General features: G+C 35.2%; 1 protein-coding gene across 1 annotated transcript in view; it reads right to left on the reverse strand.

The window, feature by feature from the left end:
* Window positions 1-16,046, reverse strand: part of LOC133577900 (neurotrypsin) — a 63,120-nt gene that overhangs the window by 20,841 nt on the left and 26,233 nt on the right. The window contains exons 5-6 of the mRNA XM_061932017.1: window positions 7,649-7,796; window positions 7,393-7,571 (exon numbers count right to left, since the gene is read on the reverse strand). Of these exons, the coding sequence (XP_061788001.1) occupies window positions 7,393-7,571; window positions 7,649-7,796 (327 nt within the window). The remainder of the gene's footprint in view (window positions 1-7,392; window positions 7,572-7,648; window positions 7,797-16,046) is intronic.

Consider the following 16,046-nt stretch of genomic DNA (forward strand, 5'->3'; position numbering starts at 1 on the left):
TTTGTTTTTCATTTAGAGAAAAATGCTGTAAAAAACACAGTAAATTTCACAATTTTACCATGAAATCTATTGCTACTTTTACATTGCACACTTTGATGGATAACTTGCTTTGAAATCATTATTATTAGTATTTATTTCTATTTAAAAAATGGTTTGAATGTTTGATAATATATTTTTGCATAATTAGACAATATTTAAGTGAACATAATAAGCGATTACATGGAGTACATTTATATTTTTTCTCCCAAAATAGAAAGAAAGAATACATTTTGTAAGAAAAGTTACAGTACTTTATTGATTCATATTATTTCCAGGCTTTTGAGGGCCAAATAAAATGAAGTGGCGGGCCTTGTGTTTGACACCTGTGTTTTAGAAAGTGCCGCAGACCGTTAAAAAATTATCTGGGGGCCGCAGTATGGCCCCCAGATCCTGATTTAGATACTTTTATGAGTTATTCTTCTCCAGAGGCCGTCTACTGGCTCATATTCCATGTGTGGGATTGTGTTGCAGGAGTTACTTCCATCAAGGCAGCTGTTTCTGCTTGTTTATGATTTATTGATGTGCGGAAGATATAAATAGAAATTGTAAGTGTGTGTGTGTGTGTGTGTGTGTGTGTGTGTGTGTGTGTGTGTGTGTGTGTGTGTGTGTGTGTGTGTTCTTGTATTTCTACCCTTCTTGAGACATCAACAAGGAAAAGTAGCTTCCATATGAGGAGGTGTGAACAAGTGATGACATAAATCATGGTCCCTATATGGAAAACCATTGCATCTAATAGAGAATGTCTCATTTGCACCCCTGGTGGTGAAATCTATCAAAATGAGGGTGGTGCCAAAAAGGAGGGATTTTTCAAATTCGGTCAACATATGAAATAAGTGTGTGTAAGAAATTGAAATGTGCCCCCTTTGGCCAAAATTCATTAAAAAAATTAAGATAAATATGTATATAGAGACATACTATAATAACTTGAAGTAAATAATGAAGATTAAAAACCAATTACAAACAAAAAAAATTAAATAAATAACTAAAAGCAGTCTTTTTATCACAATGTGTCGACTTTTTTATTATAAAATTTGGAACAAATTCTCATATTATTTCTGTTTCTGTAATATTTAAATATTTTCTCTTAAAAATTTTACTTTTTCATGTAAAATTATTACTTTTTATTGCAAAATGGTGACATTTGTCATATATAATTCTGACTTGTATCCCAATATTGCCTTTTTTTTTGTTCTTGTAAGATAGTGACATTTTTTTGTGTAAAATTATGACTTTTAGTCATAATTTTGCCAAGTAAAATTCTGATTACTATTATATCATCAATCAATCAATCAATCTTTATTTATATAGCCCTAAATCACAAGTGTCTCAAAGGGCTGCACAAGCCACAACGACATCCTCGGTATAGCCCACATAAGGGCAAGGAAAAACTCACCCCAGTGGGACGTCGATGTGAATGACTATGAGAAACCTTGGAGAGGACCGCATATGTGGGTAACCCCCCCCCCTCTAGGGGAGACCGAAAGCAATGGATGTCGAGTGGGTCTGACATAATATTGTGAGAGTCCAGTCCATAGTGGATCCAACATAATAGTAAGAGTCCAGTCCATAGTGGGGCCAGCAGGACACCATCCCGAGCGGAGACGGGTCAGCAGCGCAGAGATGTTCCCAGCCGATGCACAGGCGAGCGGTCCACCCCGGGTCCCGACTCTGGACAGCCAGCACTTCATCCATGGCCACCGGACCTGTGCCCCCCCCCCCCCCCTCAAGGAAAAGGGGAGCAGAGGAGAAAAGAAAAGAAACGGCAGATCAACTGGTCTAACAGGGGGGCTATTTAAAGGCTAGAGTATACAAATGAGTTTTAAGATGGGACTTAAATGCTTCTACTGAGGTAGCATCTCTAATTGTTACCGGGAGGGCATTCCATAGTACTGGAGCCCGAATAGAAAACGCTCTATAGCCCGCAGACTTTTTTTGGGCTCTGGGAATCACTAATAAGCCGGAGTTCTTTGAACGCAGATTTCTTGCCGGGACATATGGTACAATGCAATCGACAAGATAGGACGGAGCTAGACCGTGTAGTATTTTATACGTAAGTAGTAAAACCTTAAAGTCACATCTTAAGTGCACAGGAAGCCAGTGCAGGTGAGCCAGTATAGGCGTAATATGATCAAACTTTCTTGTTCTTGTCAAAAGTCTAGCAGCCGCATTTTGTACCAACTGTAATTTTTTAATGCTAGACATAGGGAGACCCGAAAATAATACGTTACAGTAGTCGAGACGAGACGTAACGAACGCATGAATAATGATCTCAGCGTCGCTAGTGGATAAAATAGAACGAATTTTAGCGATATTACGGAGATGAAAGAAGGCCGTTTTAGTAACACTCTTAATGTGTGACTCAAACGAGAGAGTTGGGTCGAAGATAATACCCAGATTCTTTACTGATTCGCCTTGTGTAATTGTTTGGTTGTCAAATGTTAAGGTGGTATTATTAAATAAATGTCGGTGTTTAGCAGGACCGATAATCAGCATTTCCGTTTTCTTGGCGTTGAGTTGCAAGAAGTTAGCGGACATCCATTGTTTAATTTCATTAAGACACGCCTCCAGCTGACTACAATCCGGCGTGTTGGTCAGCTTTAGGGGCATGTAGAGTTGGGTGTCATCAGCATAACAATGAAAGCTAACACCGTATTTGCGTATGATGTCGCCTAGCGGCAGCATGTAAATACTAAAGAGTGCTGGGCCAAGAACCGAACCCTGAGGAACTCCGCACGTTACCTTAACATAGTCCGAGGTCACATTATTATGGGAGACGCACTGCATCCTGTCAGTAAGATAAGAGTTAAACCACGACAAAGCTAAGTCTGTCATACCAATACGTGTTTTGATACGCTCTAATAAAATGTTATGATCGACGGTATCGAAAGCAGCGCTAAGATCAAGAAGCAGCAACATAGATGACGCATCAGAATCCATCGTTAGCAGTAGATCATTAGTCATTTTTGCGAGGGCTGTCTCCGTAGAGTGATTTGCCCTGAAACCGGATTGAAAAGGTTCACAGAGATTGTTAGACACTAAGTGTTCATTTAGCTGCTGTGCGACAATTTTTTCGAGGATTTTCGAAATAAAGGGAAGGTGGGACACCGGTCGGTAGTTTACCATGAGGTCAGGATCAAGGTTAGGTCTTTTGAGCAGAGGATGAATAACCGCTTTCTTGAATGCTAGGGGAACAGTGCCAGAGGAAAGTGATAAGTTTATAATATTTAGCACTGATGGACCTAATAATACAAAAAGCTCCTTGATAAGTTTCCCAGGAAGTGGGTCAAGTAAACATGTTGTTTGTTTTATCCCACTTACACGCTGTAATAGTTCCTCTAATGTTATTTCATCAAAAAGAGAGAGACTATTTTGTATTGCAGTATCCGTCGTAGATACAGTTGTATCTGTGTTCATAGAACCCAGTTGTAGCTGGGATGCGTTGTCTTTAATCTCCTTTCTAATGAGTTCAATTTTCTTATTAAAGAAATTCATAAAGTCATCTGCCGAGTGGGTGGAGCTATTGGGAGGAGTCCCTTGTTGGGTTAGCGATGCTACTGTACTAAACAAAAATTTAGGGTCGTTTTTGTTGAGGCGGATGAGATTTGAGTAATATTTAGCTTTAGCTAAGGTAAGCATGCGTTTATACGATATTAAACTATCACTCCATGCTTGATGGAAAACCTCAAGCTTGGTCGCGCGCCATTATAATATTGCCAAAATTTTACAGTTTTCTTATAAAATTGTGACTTTTGTCACTTTTGTTTTCATAAAATTGCCAAAATTCTAAGCTTTTCTTGTAAAATTGCGACTGTTATTAAGTAAAATTCCAACTTTTATCATAATATTGCACAAATGTTCCGTTTTTCTTGTAAAAATGTTGACTTGCGTTGAGTAAAATTACGACTTTTGTTATATTACTGCCAAAATTTTGCCAAAAAAAAGAGTTTTTCTTGTGAAACTGTGACCTTTTTCTTGTGAAATTCCAACTAATTTTTCACAACAAGCTTTTTTTATATTTGCATAGTATGTAGATATTTTTAATGTTGTAAATACACATCTTTATATATCTAGAAAGGCTGGTCCTAATGAGGTAAGCTTTATTCGGAGGTCTCAAGAAGGTAACACATATAAGACTGTGTGCGTGTGTGTGTGTTCTTGTATTTCTACCCTTCTTGAGACATCAACAAGGAAAAGTAGCTTCCATATGAGGAGGTGTGAACAAGTGATGACATAAATCATGGTCCCAATACGGAAAACCATTGCATCTAATAGAGAATGTCTCATTTGCACCCCTGGTGGTGAAATCTATCAAAATTAGGGTGGTCCCAAAAAGGAGGGATTTTTAAAATTCGGTTTTAAAAGTGCTCCTCCTCTGGTCAACATATGAAATAACAAGTGTGTGTAAGAAATTGAAATACACCCCCTTTGGCCAAAATGCATTTAAAAAAAATAAATAAATATGTATATAGAGACATACTGTAATAACTTGAAGTAAATAATGAATATTAAAAACCAATTACAAACAAAAAAAGGTTTTTTAAATAATTAACTAAAAGCAGTCTTTTCTCACAATGTGTCGACTTTTTTCTTATAAAATTTGGAACAAATTCTCATATTCTTTCTGTTTCTGTAATATTGCAATATTTATTCTCAAAATTATTACTTTTTAATGCAAAATGGTGACATTTGTCATATAGAATTCTGACTTGTATCCCAATATTGACATTTTTTTCTTGTTCTTGTAAAATAGTGACATTTTTTGAGTAAAATTATGACTTTTAGTCATAATTTTGCCAAGTGAAATTCCATTATTATTATTATAATATTGCCAAAATTTTACAGTTTTCTTATAAAATTGTGACTTTTGTCGAGTACAATTACGACTCTTTCCATAAAATTGCCAAAATGTTAAGCTTTTCTTGTAAAATTGCGACTGTTATTGAGTAAAATTCCAACTTTTATCATAATATTGCACAAATGTTCCGTTTTTCTTGTAAAATTTTTGACTTGCGTTGAGTAAAATTACGACTTTTATTATAATACTGCCAAAATTCTACGTTTTTCTTGTGAAATTGTGACCTTTTTTTGTGAAATTCCAACTCATTTTTCACAACAAGCTTTTTTATATTTGCATAGTATGTATATATTATTAATGTTGTAAATACACATCTTTATATATCTAGAAAGGCTGGTCCTAAAGAGGTAGGCATTTTTCTCAGGTCTCAAGAAGGTAACAAATACAAGAATGTGTGTGTGTGTGTGTGTGTGTGTGTGTGTGTGTGTGTGTGTGTGTGTGTGTGTGTGTGTGTGTGTGTGTGTGTGTGTGTGTGTTTTCTTGTATTTTTGCCCTTCTTGAGACATCAACAAGGAAAAGTAGCTTCCATTTGAGGAGGTGTGAACAAGTGATGACATAAATCATGGTCCCAATACAGAAAACCATTGCATCTAATAGAGAATGTCTCATTTGCACCCCTGGTGGTGAAATCTATCAAAATTAGGGTGGTCCCAAAAAGGAGAGATTTTTAAAATTCAGTTTTAAAAGTACTCCCCCTCTGGTCAACATATGAAATAACAAGTGTGTGTAAGAAATTGAAATGCGCCCCCTCTGGCCAAAATTCATTTAAAAAATATATATATTTGTATATAGAGACATACTGTAATAACTTGAAGTAAATAATGAAAATTAAAAAACAATTACAAACAAAAAATAAAAATAAATAAAAAATAAATAAAATCAGTCTTTTTCTCACAATGTGTCGACTTTTTTCTTATAAAATTGGGAACAATTTCTCATATTCTTTCTGTTTCTGTAATATTGCAATTTTTTCTCTTAATTTTTTTTTTTTTTTCATGTAAAATTATCACTTTTTAATGCAAAATGGTGACAAAATTCTGACTTTTATCACCATATTGCCAATTTTTCTGTTGGTCTTGTAAAATAGTAAAAAAAAATTGAGTAAAATGATGACTTTTAGTCATAATTTTGCCGAGTGGAATTTCGATTATTTTTATAATTTTGCCAACATTTTACAGTTTTTTTGCAAAATTGTGACTGTTATCGAGTAAAATTCCAACTTTTATCGTAATATTGCACAAATGTTCCGTTTTTCTTGTAACATTTTGACTTGCGTTGAATAAAATTACGACTTTTATTATAATACTGCCAAAATTCTACTTTTTTCTTATGAAATTGTGACCTTTTTCTTGTGAAATTCCAACTCATTTTTCAAAGGCTGGTCCTAAAGAGGTAGGCATTTTTCTCAGGTCTCAAGAAGGTAACAAATACAAGAATGTGTGTGTGTGTGTGTGTGTGTGTGTGTGTGTGTGTGTGTGTGTGTGTGTGTGTGTGTGTGTGTGTGTGTGTGTGCGTGTGTGTGTGTGTGTTTGTAATATTTTCTCTTAAAATTAATACTTTTTCATGTAAAATTATCACTTTTTAATTTTAAATTTCTGACTTGTATCCCAATGTTTCCAATTTTTTTGTTGTTCTTGTAAAATAGTGAAATTCTTTGAGTAAAATTATGACTTTTGTCATAATTTTGCCGAGTGAAATCTCGATTATTATTATAATATTGCCAACATTTTACAGTTTTCTTATAAAATTGTGATTTTTGTCGAGTAAAAGTCCGACTGTTTTCGTAAAATTGCCAAAATTCTAAGCTTTTCTTGTAAAATTGCGACTGTTATTGAGTAAAATTCCAACTTTTATCATGATATCGCACACATGTTCAGTTTTTCTTGTAACATTTTGACTTGTGTTGAGTAAAATTACAACTTTTATAATATGGTCCCAAAAAGGAGAGATTTTTAAAATTCAGTTTTAAAAGTGCTCCTCCTCTGGTCAACATATGAAATAACAAGTGTGTGTAAGAAATTGAAATGCGCCCCCTCTGGTCAAAATTAATTAAAAATTTTTAAAAAAAATATGTATATAGAGACATACTATAATAACGAAGTAAATAATGAAGATTAAAAACAATTACAAACAAAAAATAAAAATAAATTAAAAATAACTAAAATCAGTCTTTTTCTCACAATGTGTCGACTTTTTTCTTATAAAATTGGGAACAATTTCTCATATTCTTTCTGTTTCTGTAATATTGCAATTTTTTCTCTTAAAATTATTTTTTTTATATGTGCATAGTATGTATATATTATTAATGTTGTAAATACACATCTTTATATATCTAGAAAGGCTGGTCCTAAAGAGGTAGGCATTTTTATCAGGTCTCAAGAAGGTAACAAATACAAGAAGTGTGTGTGTGTGTGTGTGTGTGTGTGTGTGTGTGTGTGTGTGTGTGTGTGTGTGTGTGTGTGTGTGTGTGTGTGTGTGTGTGTGTGTGTGTGCTGTGCCTGTGTATGGGCTGCAAGAGACGCCGGCGTCCTCCATGTGGTCACAGTTGTGCTGCTCCCAGTCGCCGTGGGGACACTGATCCAGGAACAGCTCATTTCCTGTGCAGCGCACAGCGTCCAGCATGATGGCACCAGCACCCTGACCAAAGTGGGCCCACGACCAGGCCTTGGCCACACCACTGCAACACACACACACACATTTCATTCTATTTTGGCTTCGTTACCTTTGGAGAATATTAGCGCGTGTGGTGTCTACCTGTAGCCCAGCTGTCTGCACACCACCTCCGCGTCTCTGTCGTCCCATTGGTCGTCGCACACCGAGCCCCACCTCCCGCTGTGGAAGACCTCCACGCGACCCTCGAAGTCTTCCTCGCCTCCGACCAGTCGCAGTGGAGGTCCGCTGCCTGACCGGGGGCCAAATGTCACATGTCGCCTTCTTGCTATGTCACATTTTAGAATTGTGACCTTTTTCCTCACACAGTTGACACACAAATTAGAGCTGAGGAACAAACAAACAGCAAAGGCAACCTGCAGTCTGCAACTAAAAACCCGAAAGAAAATTAAGGGTCTTTGGTGACATTACACATTTTCTCTAATAAACCTTGCGTACGTTTACGTCTTCGGTGAACGTTTTTGTGCTAACAACATGTAGCATTTTTTGTGAACAGCGAATAAACCTTATTCAAAGAAACTTAGCCTAATCGTTTAATATCCGATGAACACAGAGTATATTTTAGAGGTGTGAATCTTTGGGCATCTAACGTTTCGATCCGATTACGATTCCTGAGATGTCTTCAGTTACCATTTTTGTGCTAACACATTTAGCATTTTTCGTAAACAGCAAATAAACCTTATTTAAATAAACTTAGCCTAATCATTTAATATTCGATGAACACAGAGTACATTTTAGGGGTGTGAATCTTTGGGCATCTAACGATTCGATCCAATTCCGATTTCAGGGGTGTTTTCAGTGAACGTTTTTGTGCTAACGCATATCATGTAGCATTTTGTGTAAACAGCGAATTAACCTTATTCAAAGAAACTTAGCCTAATCGTTTAATATCCGATGAACACAGAGTATATTTTAGGGGTGTGAATCTTTGCGCATCTAACGTTTCGATCCGATTCCGATTTCAGGGGTGTTTTCAGTGAACGTTTTTGTGCTAACGCATATCATGTAGCATTTTGTGTAAACAGCGAATAAACCTTATTCAAATAAAGTTAGCCTAATCATTTAATATTCGATGAACACAGAGTACATTTTAGGGGTGTGAATCTTTGGGCATCTAAGGATTCGATCCGGTTCCGATTCCGATTCCGATTCCGATTGCAGGGGTGTCTTCAGTGAACGTTTTTGTGCTAACACATATCATGTAGCATTTTTTGTAAAAAGCGAATAAACCTTATTCAAATAAACTTAGCCTAATCGTTTAATATTTGATGAACACAGAGTACATTTTAGAGGTGTGAATCTTTGGGCATCTAACGATTCGATCCGATTATGATTCCTGGGGTGTCTTCAGTGAACGTTTTTGTGCTAATACATATCATGTAGCATTTTTCGTAAAAAAGCGAATTAACCTTATTCAAAGAAACTTAGCCGAATCGTTTAATATCCGATGAAAACAGAGTATATTTTAGGGGTGTGAATCTTTGGGCATCTAACGTTTTGATCCGATTACAATTCCTGGGGTGTCTTCAGTGAACGTTTTTGTGCTAATACATATCATGTAGCATTTTTCGTAAACAGCGAATAAACCTTATTTAAATAAACTTAGCCTAATCATTTAATATTCGATGAACACAGAGTACATTTTAGGGGTGTGAATCTTTGGGCATCTAACAATTCGATCCAATTCCGATTCCTTGGGTGTTTTCAGTGAACGTTTTTGTGCTAACGCATATCATGTAGCATTTTGTGTAAACAGCGAATAAACCTTATTCAAATAAAGTTAGCCTAATCATTTAATATTCAATGAATACAGAGTACATTTTAGAGGTGTGAATCTTTGGGCATCTAACGATTCGATCCGATTCCGATTCCGATTCCTGGGATGTCTTCAGTGAACGTTTTTGTGCGAACACATATCATGTAGCATTTTTCGTAAAAAAAAAAGAAGCAAATGAACCTTATTCAAAGAAATTTAGCCTAATCGTTTAATATCCGATAAACACAGAGTATATTTTAGGGGTGTGAATCTTTGGGCATCTAACGTTTTGATCCGATTACGATTCCTGGGGTGTCTTCAGTGAACGTTTTTGTGCTAATACATATCATGTAGCATTTTTCGTAAACAGCGAATAAACCTTATTCAAATAAACTTAGCCTAATCGTTTAATATTCGATGAACACAGAGTACATTTTAGAGGTGTGAATCTTTGGGCATCTAAGGATTCGATCCGATTCCGATTCCTGGGGTGTCTTCAGTTACCGTTTTTGTGCTAACACATTTAGCATTTTTTGTAAACAGCGAATAAACCTTATTCAAATAAACTTAGCCTAATCGTTTAATATTTGATGAACACAGAGTACATTTTAGAGGTGTGAATCTTTGGGCATCTAACGATTCGATCCGATTCCGATTCCTGGGATGTCTTCAGTGAACGTTTTTGTGCGAACACATATCATGTAGCATTTTTCGTAAAAAAAAAAGCAAATGAACCTTATTCAAAGAAACTTAGCCTAATCGTTTAATATTCAATAAACACAGAGTATATTTTAGAGGTGTGAATCTTTGGGCATCTAAGGATTCGATCAGGTTCCAATTCCAATTTCGATTCCTGGGGTGTTTTCAGTGAACGTTTTTGTGCTAACACATATCATGCAGCATTTTTCGTAAAAAGCGAATAAACCTTATTCAAAGAAACTTAGCCTAATCGTTTAATATTCGATGAACACAGAGTATATTTTAGAGGTGTGAATCTTTGGGCATCTAACGATTCCGTCCAATTCCGATTCCTGAGGTGTTTTCAGTTACCGTTTTTGTGCTAACACATATCATGTAGCATTTTTAGTAAATAGCGAATAAAACTTATTCAGGAAAAACTTAGCCTAATCGTTTAATATTCGATGAGCACAGAGTATATTTTAGAGGTGTGAATATTTGGGCATCTAACGATTCCATCAGATTCCGATTCCTGGGGTGTCTTCAGTGAATGTTTTTGTGCTAACACATATCATGTAGCATTTTTCGTAAATAGCGAATAAACCTTATTCAGAAAAACTTAGCCTAATCGTTTAATATTCGATGAGCACAGAGTATATTTTAGGGGTGTGAATCTTTGGGCATCTAACGTTTGCCTTATGCACATGTTTACGTAATCGTGAAAGTAAGTTTAACCTAGCAATGTTTTCCGTAAATATGCAGGTTTGTTGTTGTAAACATCCAAATTAAGTAAAAGTCTTTAATGGTCCTAATAGACAAATTTGTCTTCACTGTGCCTTATGCACGTTTGCGTAATCGTTGAAGAAAGTTTAAGCGAACAATTTTTTTGTAAATATGCAGATGTATTTTCGTAAACATCCACATGAAGTTATAGTCCTTAATGATCCTAATAGACATGATTTCATTAACAACGAATTTGGCCTTTAGCCTTTAACGTGACTTAAGCACATGTTTGCATATTCGTTGAAGAAAGTTTAACCGAACTATTTTTTCCGTAAATATGCAGTTGTGTTTACGTAACATCCAAATCAAGTAAGAATTTGTAATGATCATAATAGAAGTAATTTCAATAAACAGCGAAAACAATTTAGCCTTTAGCCTTTAATGTGACTCACGCACATGTTTACATATTCCTTGAAGAAAGTTTAACCGAACAATTTTTTCCGTAAATATGCAGTTGTGTTTTCGTAACACCCAAATCAAGTAAGAATTCGTAATGATCCTAATAGACGTGATTTCGTTAACAGTAAAGACAATTTAGCCTTCAACGTGCCTGAACGCACATGTTTTGCGTAATCGTTCGAGAAAGTTTAAACAAACAATTTTTTCCGTAAATATGCAGATGTATTTTTGTAAACATCCAAATGACGTTATAGTCCTTAATGTAGTCCTGATGGACATGATTTCATTAAACAGCGAAGACAATTTAGCCTTTAATGTGACTTACGCACACGTTTGCGTATTAGTTGAAGAAAGTTTAACCGAACAATGGTTTTCGTAAATATGCAGATGTATTTTCGTAAACATTCAAATCAGACGTGATTTCGTAAACAGCAAAGACAATTTAGCCTTCAACATGTCTTACGCACATGTTTGCGTAATCGTTGAAGAATTTGTTTTACCGAACAATTTTTTTCGTAAATATGCAGTTGTGTTTTTGTAACATCCAAATCAAGTAAAAATTCGAAATGATCCTAATAAATGTGATTTTGTTAACAGCAAAGACAATTTAGCCTTCAACGTGCCTGAACGCACATGTTTGCGTAATCGTTGAAGAATGTTTAACCGAACAATTTTTTTCGTAAATATGCAGATGTATTTTCGTAAACATCCAAAATAAGTTGTAGTCCTTAATGTAGTCCTGATTTCATTAAACAGCGAAGACAATTTAGCTTTTAAATGTGACTTACGCACATGTTTGCATATTCGTTGAAGAAAGTTTAACCGAACAATGGTTTTCGTAAATATGCAGATGTATTTTCGTAAACATCCAAATCAGTCCTCAATTAACCCAATAGACGTGATTTCGTAAACAGCAAAGACAATTTAGCCTTCAACGTGTCTTACGCACATGTTTGCGTAATCTTTGAAGAATTATTTTACCGAACAATTTTTTCCGTAAATATGCAGTTGTGTTTTTGTAATATCCAAATCAAGTGAAAATTCGTAATGATCCTAACAGACGTGATTTCGTTAACAGCGAAGACAATTTAGCCTTTAATGTGACTTACGCACATTTTTGCGTAATCGTTGAAGAAAGTTTTACTGAACTATGGTTTTCGTAAATATGCAGATGTGTTTTCGTAAACATCCAAATCAGTCCTCAATCACCCTAATAGACGTGATTTCGTAAACAGCAACGACAATTTAGCCTTCAACCTGCCTTATGTTGTCATGTTTGCGTAATCGTTTTAATGTTTTTTTACGGAACAATTTTTTTTGTAAATATGCCGATGTGTTTTCGTAACATCCAAATCAAGTAAGAATTCGTAATGATCCTAATAGACGTGATTTCGTTAACAGTAAAGACAATTTAGCCTTCAACGTGCCTGAACGCACATGTTTTGCGTAATCGTTCGAGAAAGTTTAACCGAACAATTTTTTCCGTAAATATGCAGATGTATTTTCGTAAACATCCAAATGACGTTATAGTCCTTAATGTAGTCCTGATAGACATGATTTCATTAAACAGCGAAGACAATTTAGCCTTTAATGTGACTTCGTTGAAGAAAGTTTAACCGAACAATGGTTTTCGTACGTATGCAGTTGTGTTTTCGTAAACATCAAAATCAGTCCTCAATTAACCTAATAGATGTGATTTCGTAAACAGAAAAGACAATTTAGCCTTCAACGTGTCTTACGCACATGTTTGCGTAATCGTTGAAGAATTTTTTTTACCGAACAATTTTTTTCGTAAATATGCAGTTGTGTTTTCGTAATATCCAAATCAAGTAAGAATTCGTAATGATCCTAATAGAAGTCATTTCAATAAACAGCGAAGACAATTTAGCCTTTAGCCTTTAATGTGACTCATGCACATGTTTACATATTCGTTGAAGAAAGTTTAATCAAACAATTTTTTTCGTAAATATACAGTTGTGTTTTCATAACATCAAAATCTAGTAAGAATTCATAATGATCCTAATAGACGTGATTTCGTTAACAGCAAAGACAATTTAGCCTTCAACGTGCCTGAACGCACATGTTTGCGTAATCGTTGAAGAAAGTTTAACCGAACAATTTTTTCCCTAAATATGCAGATATATTTTCGTAAACATCCAAATGACGTTATAGTCCTTAATGTAGTACTGATAGACATGATTTCATTAAACAGCGAAGACAATTTAGCCTTAAATGTGACTCACGCACATGTTTGCATATTCGTTGAAGAAAGTTTAACCGAACAATGGTTTTCGTAAATATGCAGATGTATTTTCGTAAACATCCAAATCAGTCCTCAATTAACCTAATAGACGTGATTTTGTAAACAGAAAAGACTATTTTAGCCTTCAACGTGTGTTACGCACAAGTTTGCGTAATCGTTGAAGAATTTTTTTACCAAACAATTTTTTCCGTAAATATGCAGTTGTGTTTTCGTAATATCCAAATCAAGTAAGAATTCGTAATGATCCTAATAGAAGTCATTTCAATAAACAGCGAAGATAATTTAGCCTTTAGCCTTTAATGTGACTTACGCACATTTTTGCGTAATCATTGAAGAAAGTTTAACTGAACAATGGTTTTCGTAAATATGCAGTTGCATTTTCGTAACATCCAAATCAAGTGAGAATTTGTAATGATCCTAATAGACGTGATTTCGTTAACAGCAAAGACAATTTAGCCTTCAACGTGCCTGAACGCACATTTTTGCGTAATCGTTCAAGAAAGTTTAACCGAACAATGGTTTTCGTCAATATGCACATGTATTTTCGTAAACATCCAAATCAGTCCTCAATTAACCCAGTAGACGTGATTTCGTAAACAGCAAAGACAATTTAGCCTTCAACGTGTTACGCACAAGTTTGCGTAATCGTTGAAGAATTTTTTTACCGAACAATTTTTTCCGTAAATATGCAGTTTTCGTAATATCCAAATCAAGTAAGAATTCGTAATGATCCTAATAGAAGTCATTTCAATAAACAGCGAAGAGAATTTAGCCTTTAGCCTTTAATGTGACTTACGCACATTTTTGCGTAATCACTGAAGAAAGTTTAACCGAACAATGGTTTTCGTAAATATGCAGATGTATTTTCGTAAACATCCAAATCAGTCCTCAATTAACCCATTAGACGTGATTTCGTAAACAGCAAAGACAATTTAACCTTCAACGTGTGTTACGCACATGTTTGCGTAATTGTTAAAGAATTTTTTTACCGAACAATTTTTTTCGTAAATATGCAGTTGTGTTTTTGTAATATCCAAATCAAGTAAGAATTCGTAATGATCCTAATAGAAGTCATTTCAATAAACAGCGAAGAGAATTTAGCCTTTAGCCTTTAATGTGACTCATGCACATGTTTACATATTCCTTGAAGAAAGGTTAACCAAACAATTTTTTTCGTAAATATACAGTTGTGTTTTCATAACATCAAAATCTAGTAAGAATTCGTAATGATCCTAATAGACGTGATTTCGTTAACAGCAAAGACAATTTAGCCTTCAACGTGCCTGAACGCACGTTTGCGTAATCGTTGAAGAAAGTTTAACCGAACAATTTTTACCCTAAATATGCAGATATATTTTTGTAAACATCCAAATATAGTCCTTAATGTAGTCCTGATAGACATGATTTCATTAAACAGCAAAGACAATTTAGCCTTAAATGTGACTTACGCACGTTTGCATATTCGTTGAAGAAAGTTTAACCGAACAATGGTTTTTGTAAATATGCAGATGTATTTTCGTAAACATCCAAATCAGTCCTCAATTAACCCAATAGACGTGATTTCGTAAACAGCAAAGACAATTTAGCCTTCAACGTGTGTTACGCACAAGTTTGCGTAATCGTTGAAGAATTTTTTTACTGAACAATTTTTCCCGTAAATATGCAGTTGTGTTTTCGTAATATCCAAATCAAGTAAGAATTTGTAATGATCCTAATAGAAGTCATTTCAATAAACAGCGAAGACAATTTAGCCTTTAGCCTTTAATGTGACTCACGCACATGTTTACATATTCCTTGAAGAAAGTTTAACCGAACAATTTTTTTCGTAAATATACAGTTGTGTTTTCATAACATCCAAATCAAGTAAGAATTCGTAATGATCCTAATAGACGTGATTTCGTTAACAGCAAAGACAATTTAGCCTTCAACGTGCCTTCAACGTGCCTGAACGCACATGTTTGCGTAATCGTTGGAGAAAGTTTAACCGAACAATTTTTACCCTAAATATGCAGATATATTTTCATAAACATCCAAATGACGTTATAGTCCTTAATGTAGTCCTGATAGACATGATTTCATTAAACAGCGAAGACAATTTAGCCTTAAATGTGACTTACGCACATGTTTGCATATTCGTTGAAGAAAGTTTAACCGAACAATGGTTTTCGTAAATATGCAGATGTATTTTCGTAAACATCCAAATCAGTCCACAATTAACCCAATAGACGTGATTTCTTAAACAGCAAAGACAATTTAGCATTCAACGTGTTACGCACAAGTTTGCGTAATCGTTGAAGAATTTTTTTACTGAACAATTTTTCCCGTAAATATGCAGTTGTGTTTTCGTAATATCCAAATCAAGTAAGAATTCGTAATGATCCTAATAGAAGTCATTTCAATAAACAGCGAAGAGAATTTAGCCTTTAGCCTTTAATGTGACTTACGCACCCTGCGATGAGGTGGCGACTTGTCCAGGGTGTACCCCGCCTTCCGCCCGATTGTAGCTGAGATAGGCTCCAGCGCCCCCCGCGACCCCAAAGGGAATAAGCGGTAGAAAATGGATGGATGGATGGACTTACGCACATTTTTGCGTAATCATTGAA

Source organism: Nerophis lumbriciformis, linkage group LG39 (assembly GCF_033978685.3).
Source record: "Nerophis lumbriciformis linkage group LG39, RoL_Nlum_v2.1, whole genome shotgun sequence".
NCBI lineage: Eukaryota > Metazoa > Chordata > Actinopteri > Syngnathiformes > Syngnathidae > Nerophis > Nerophis lumbriciformis.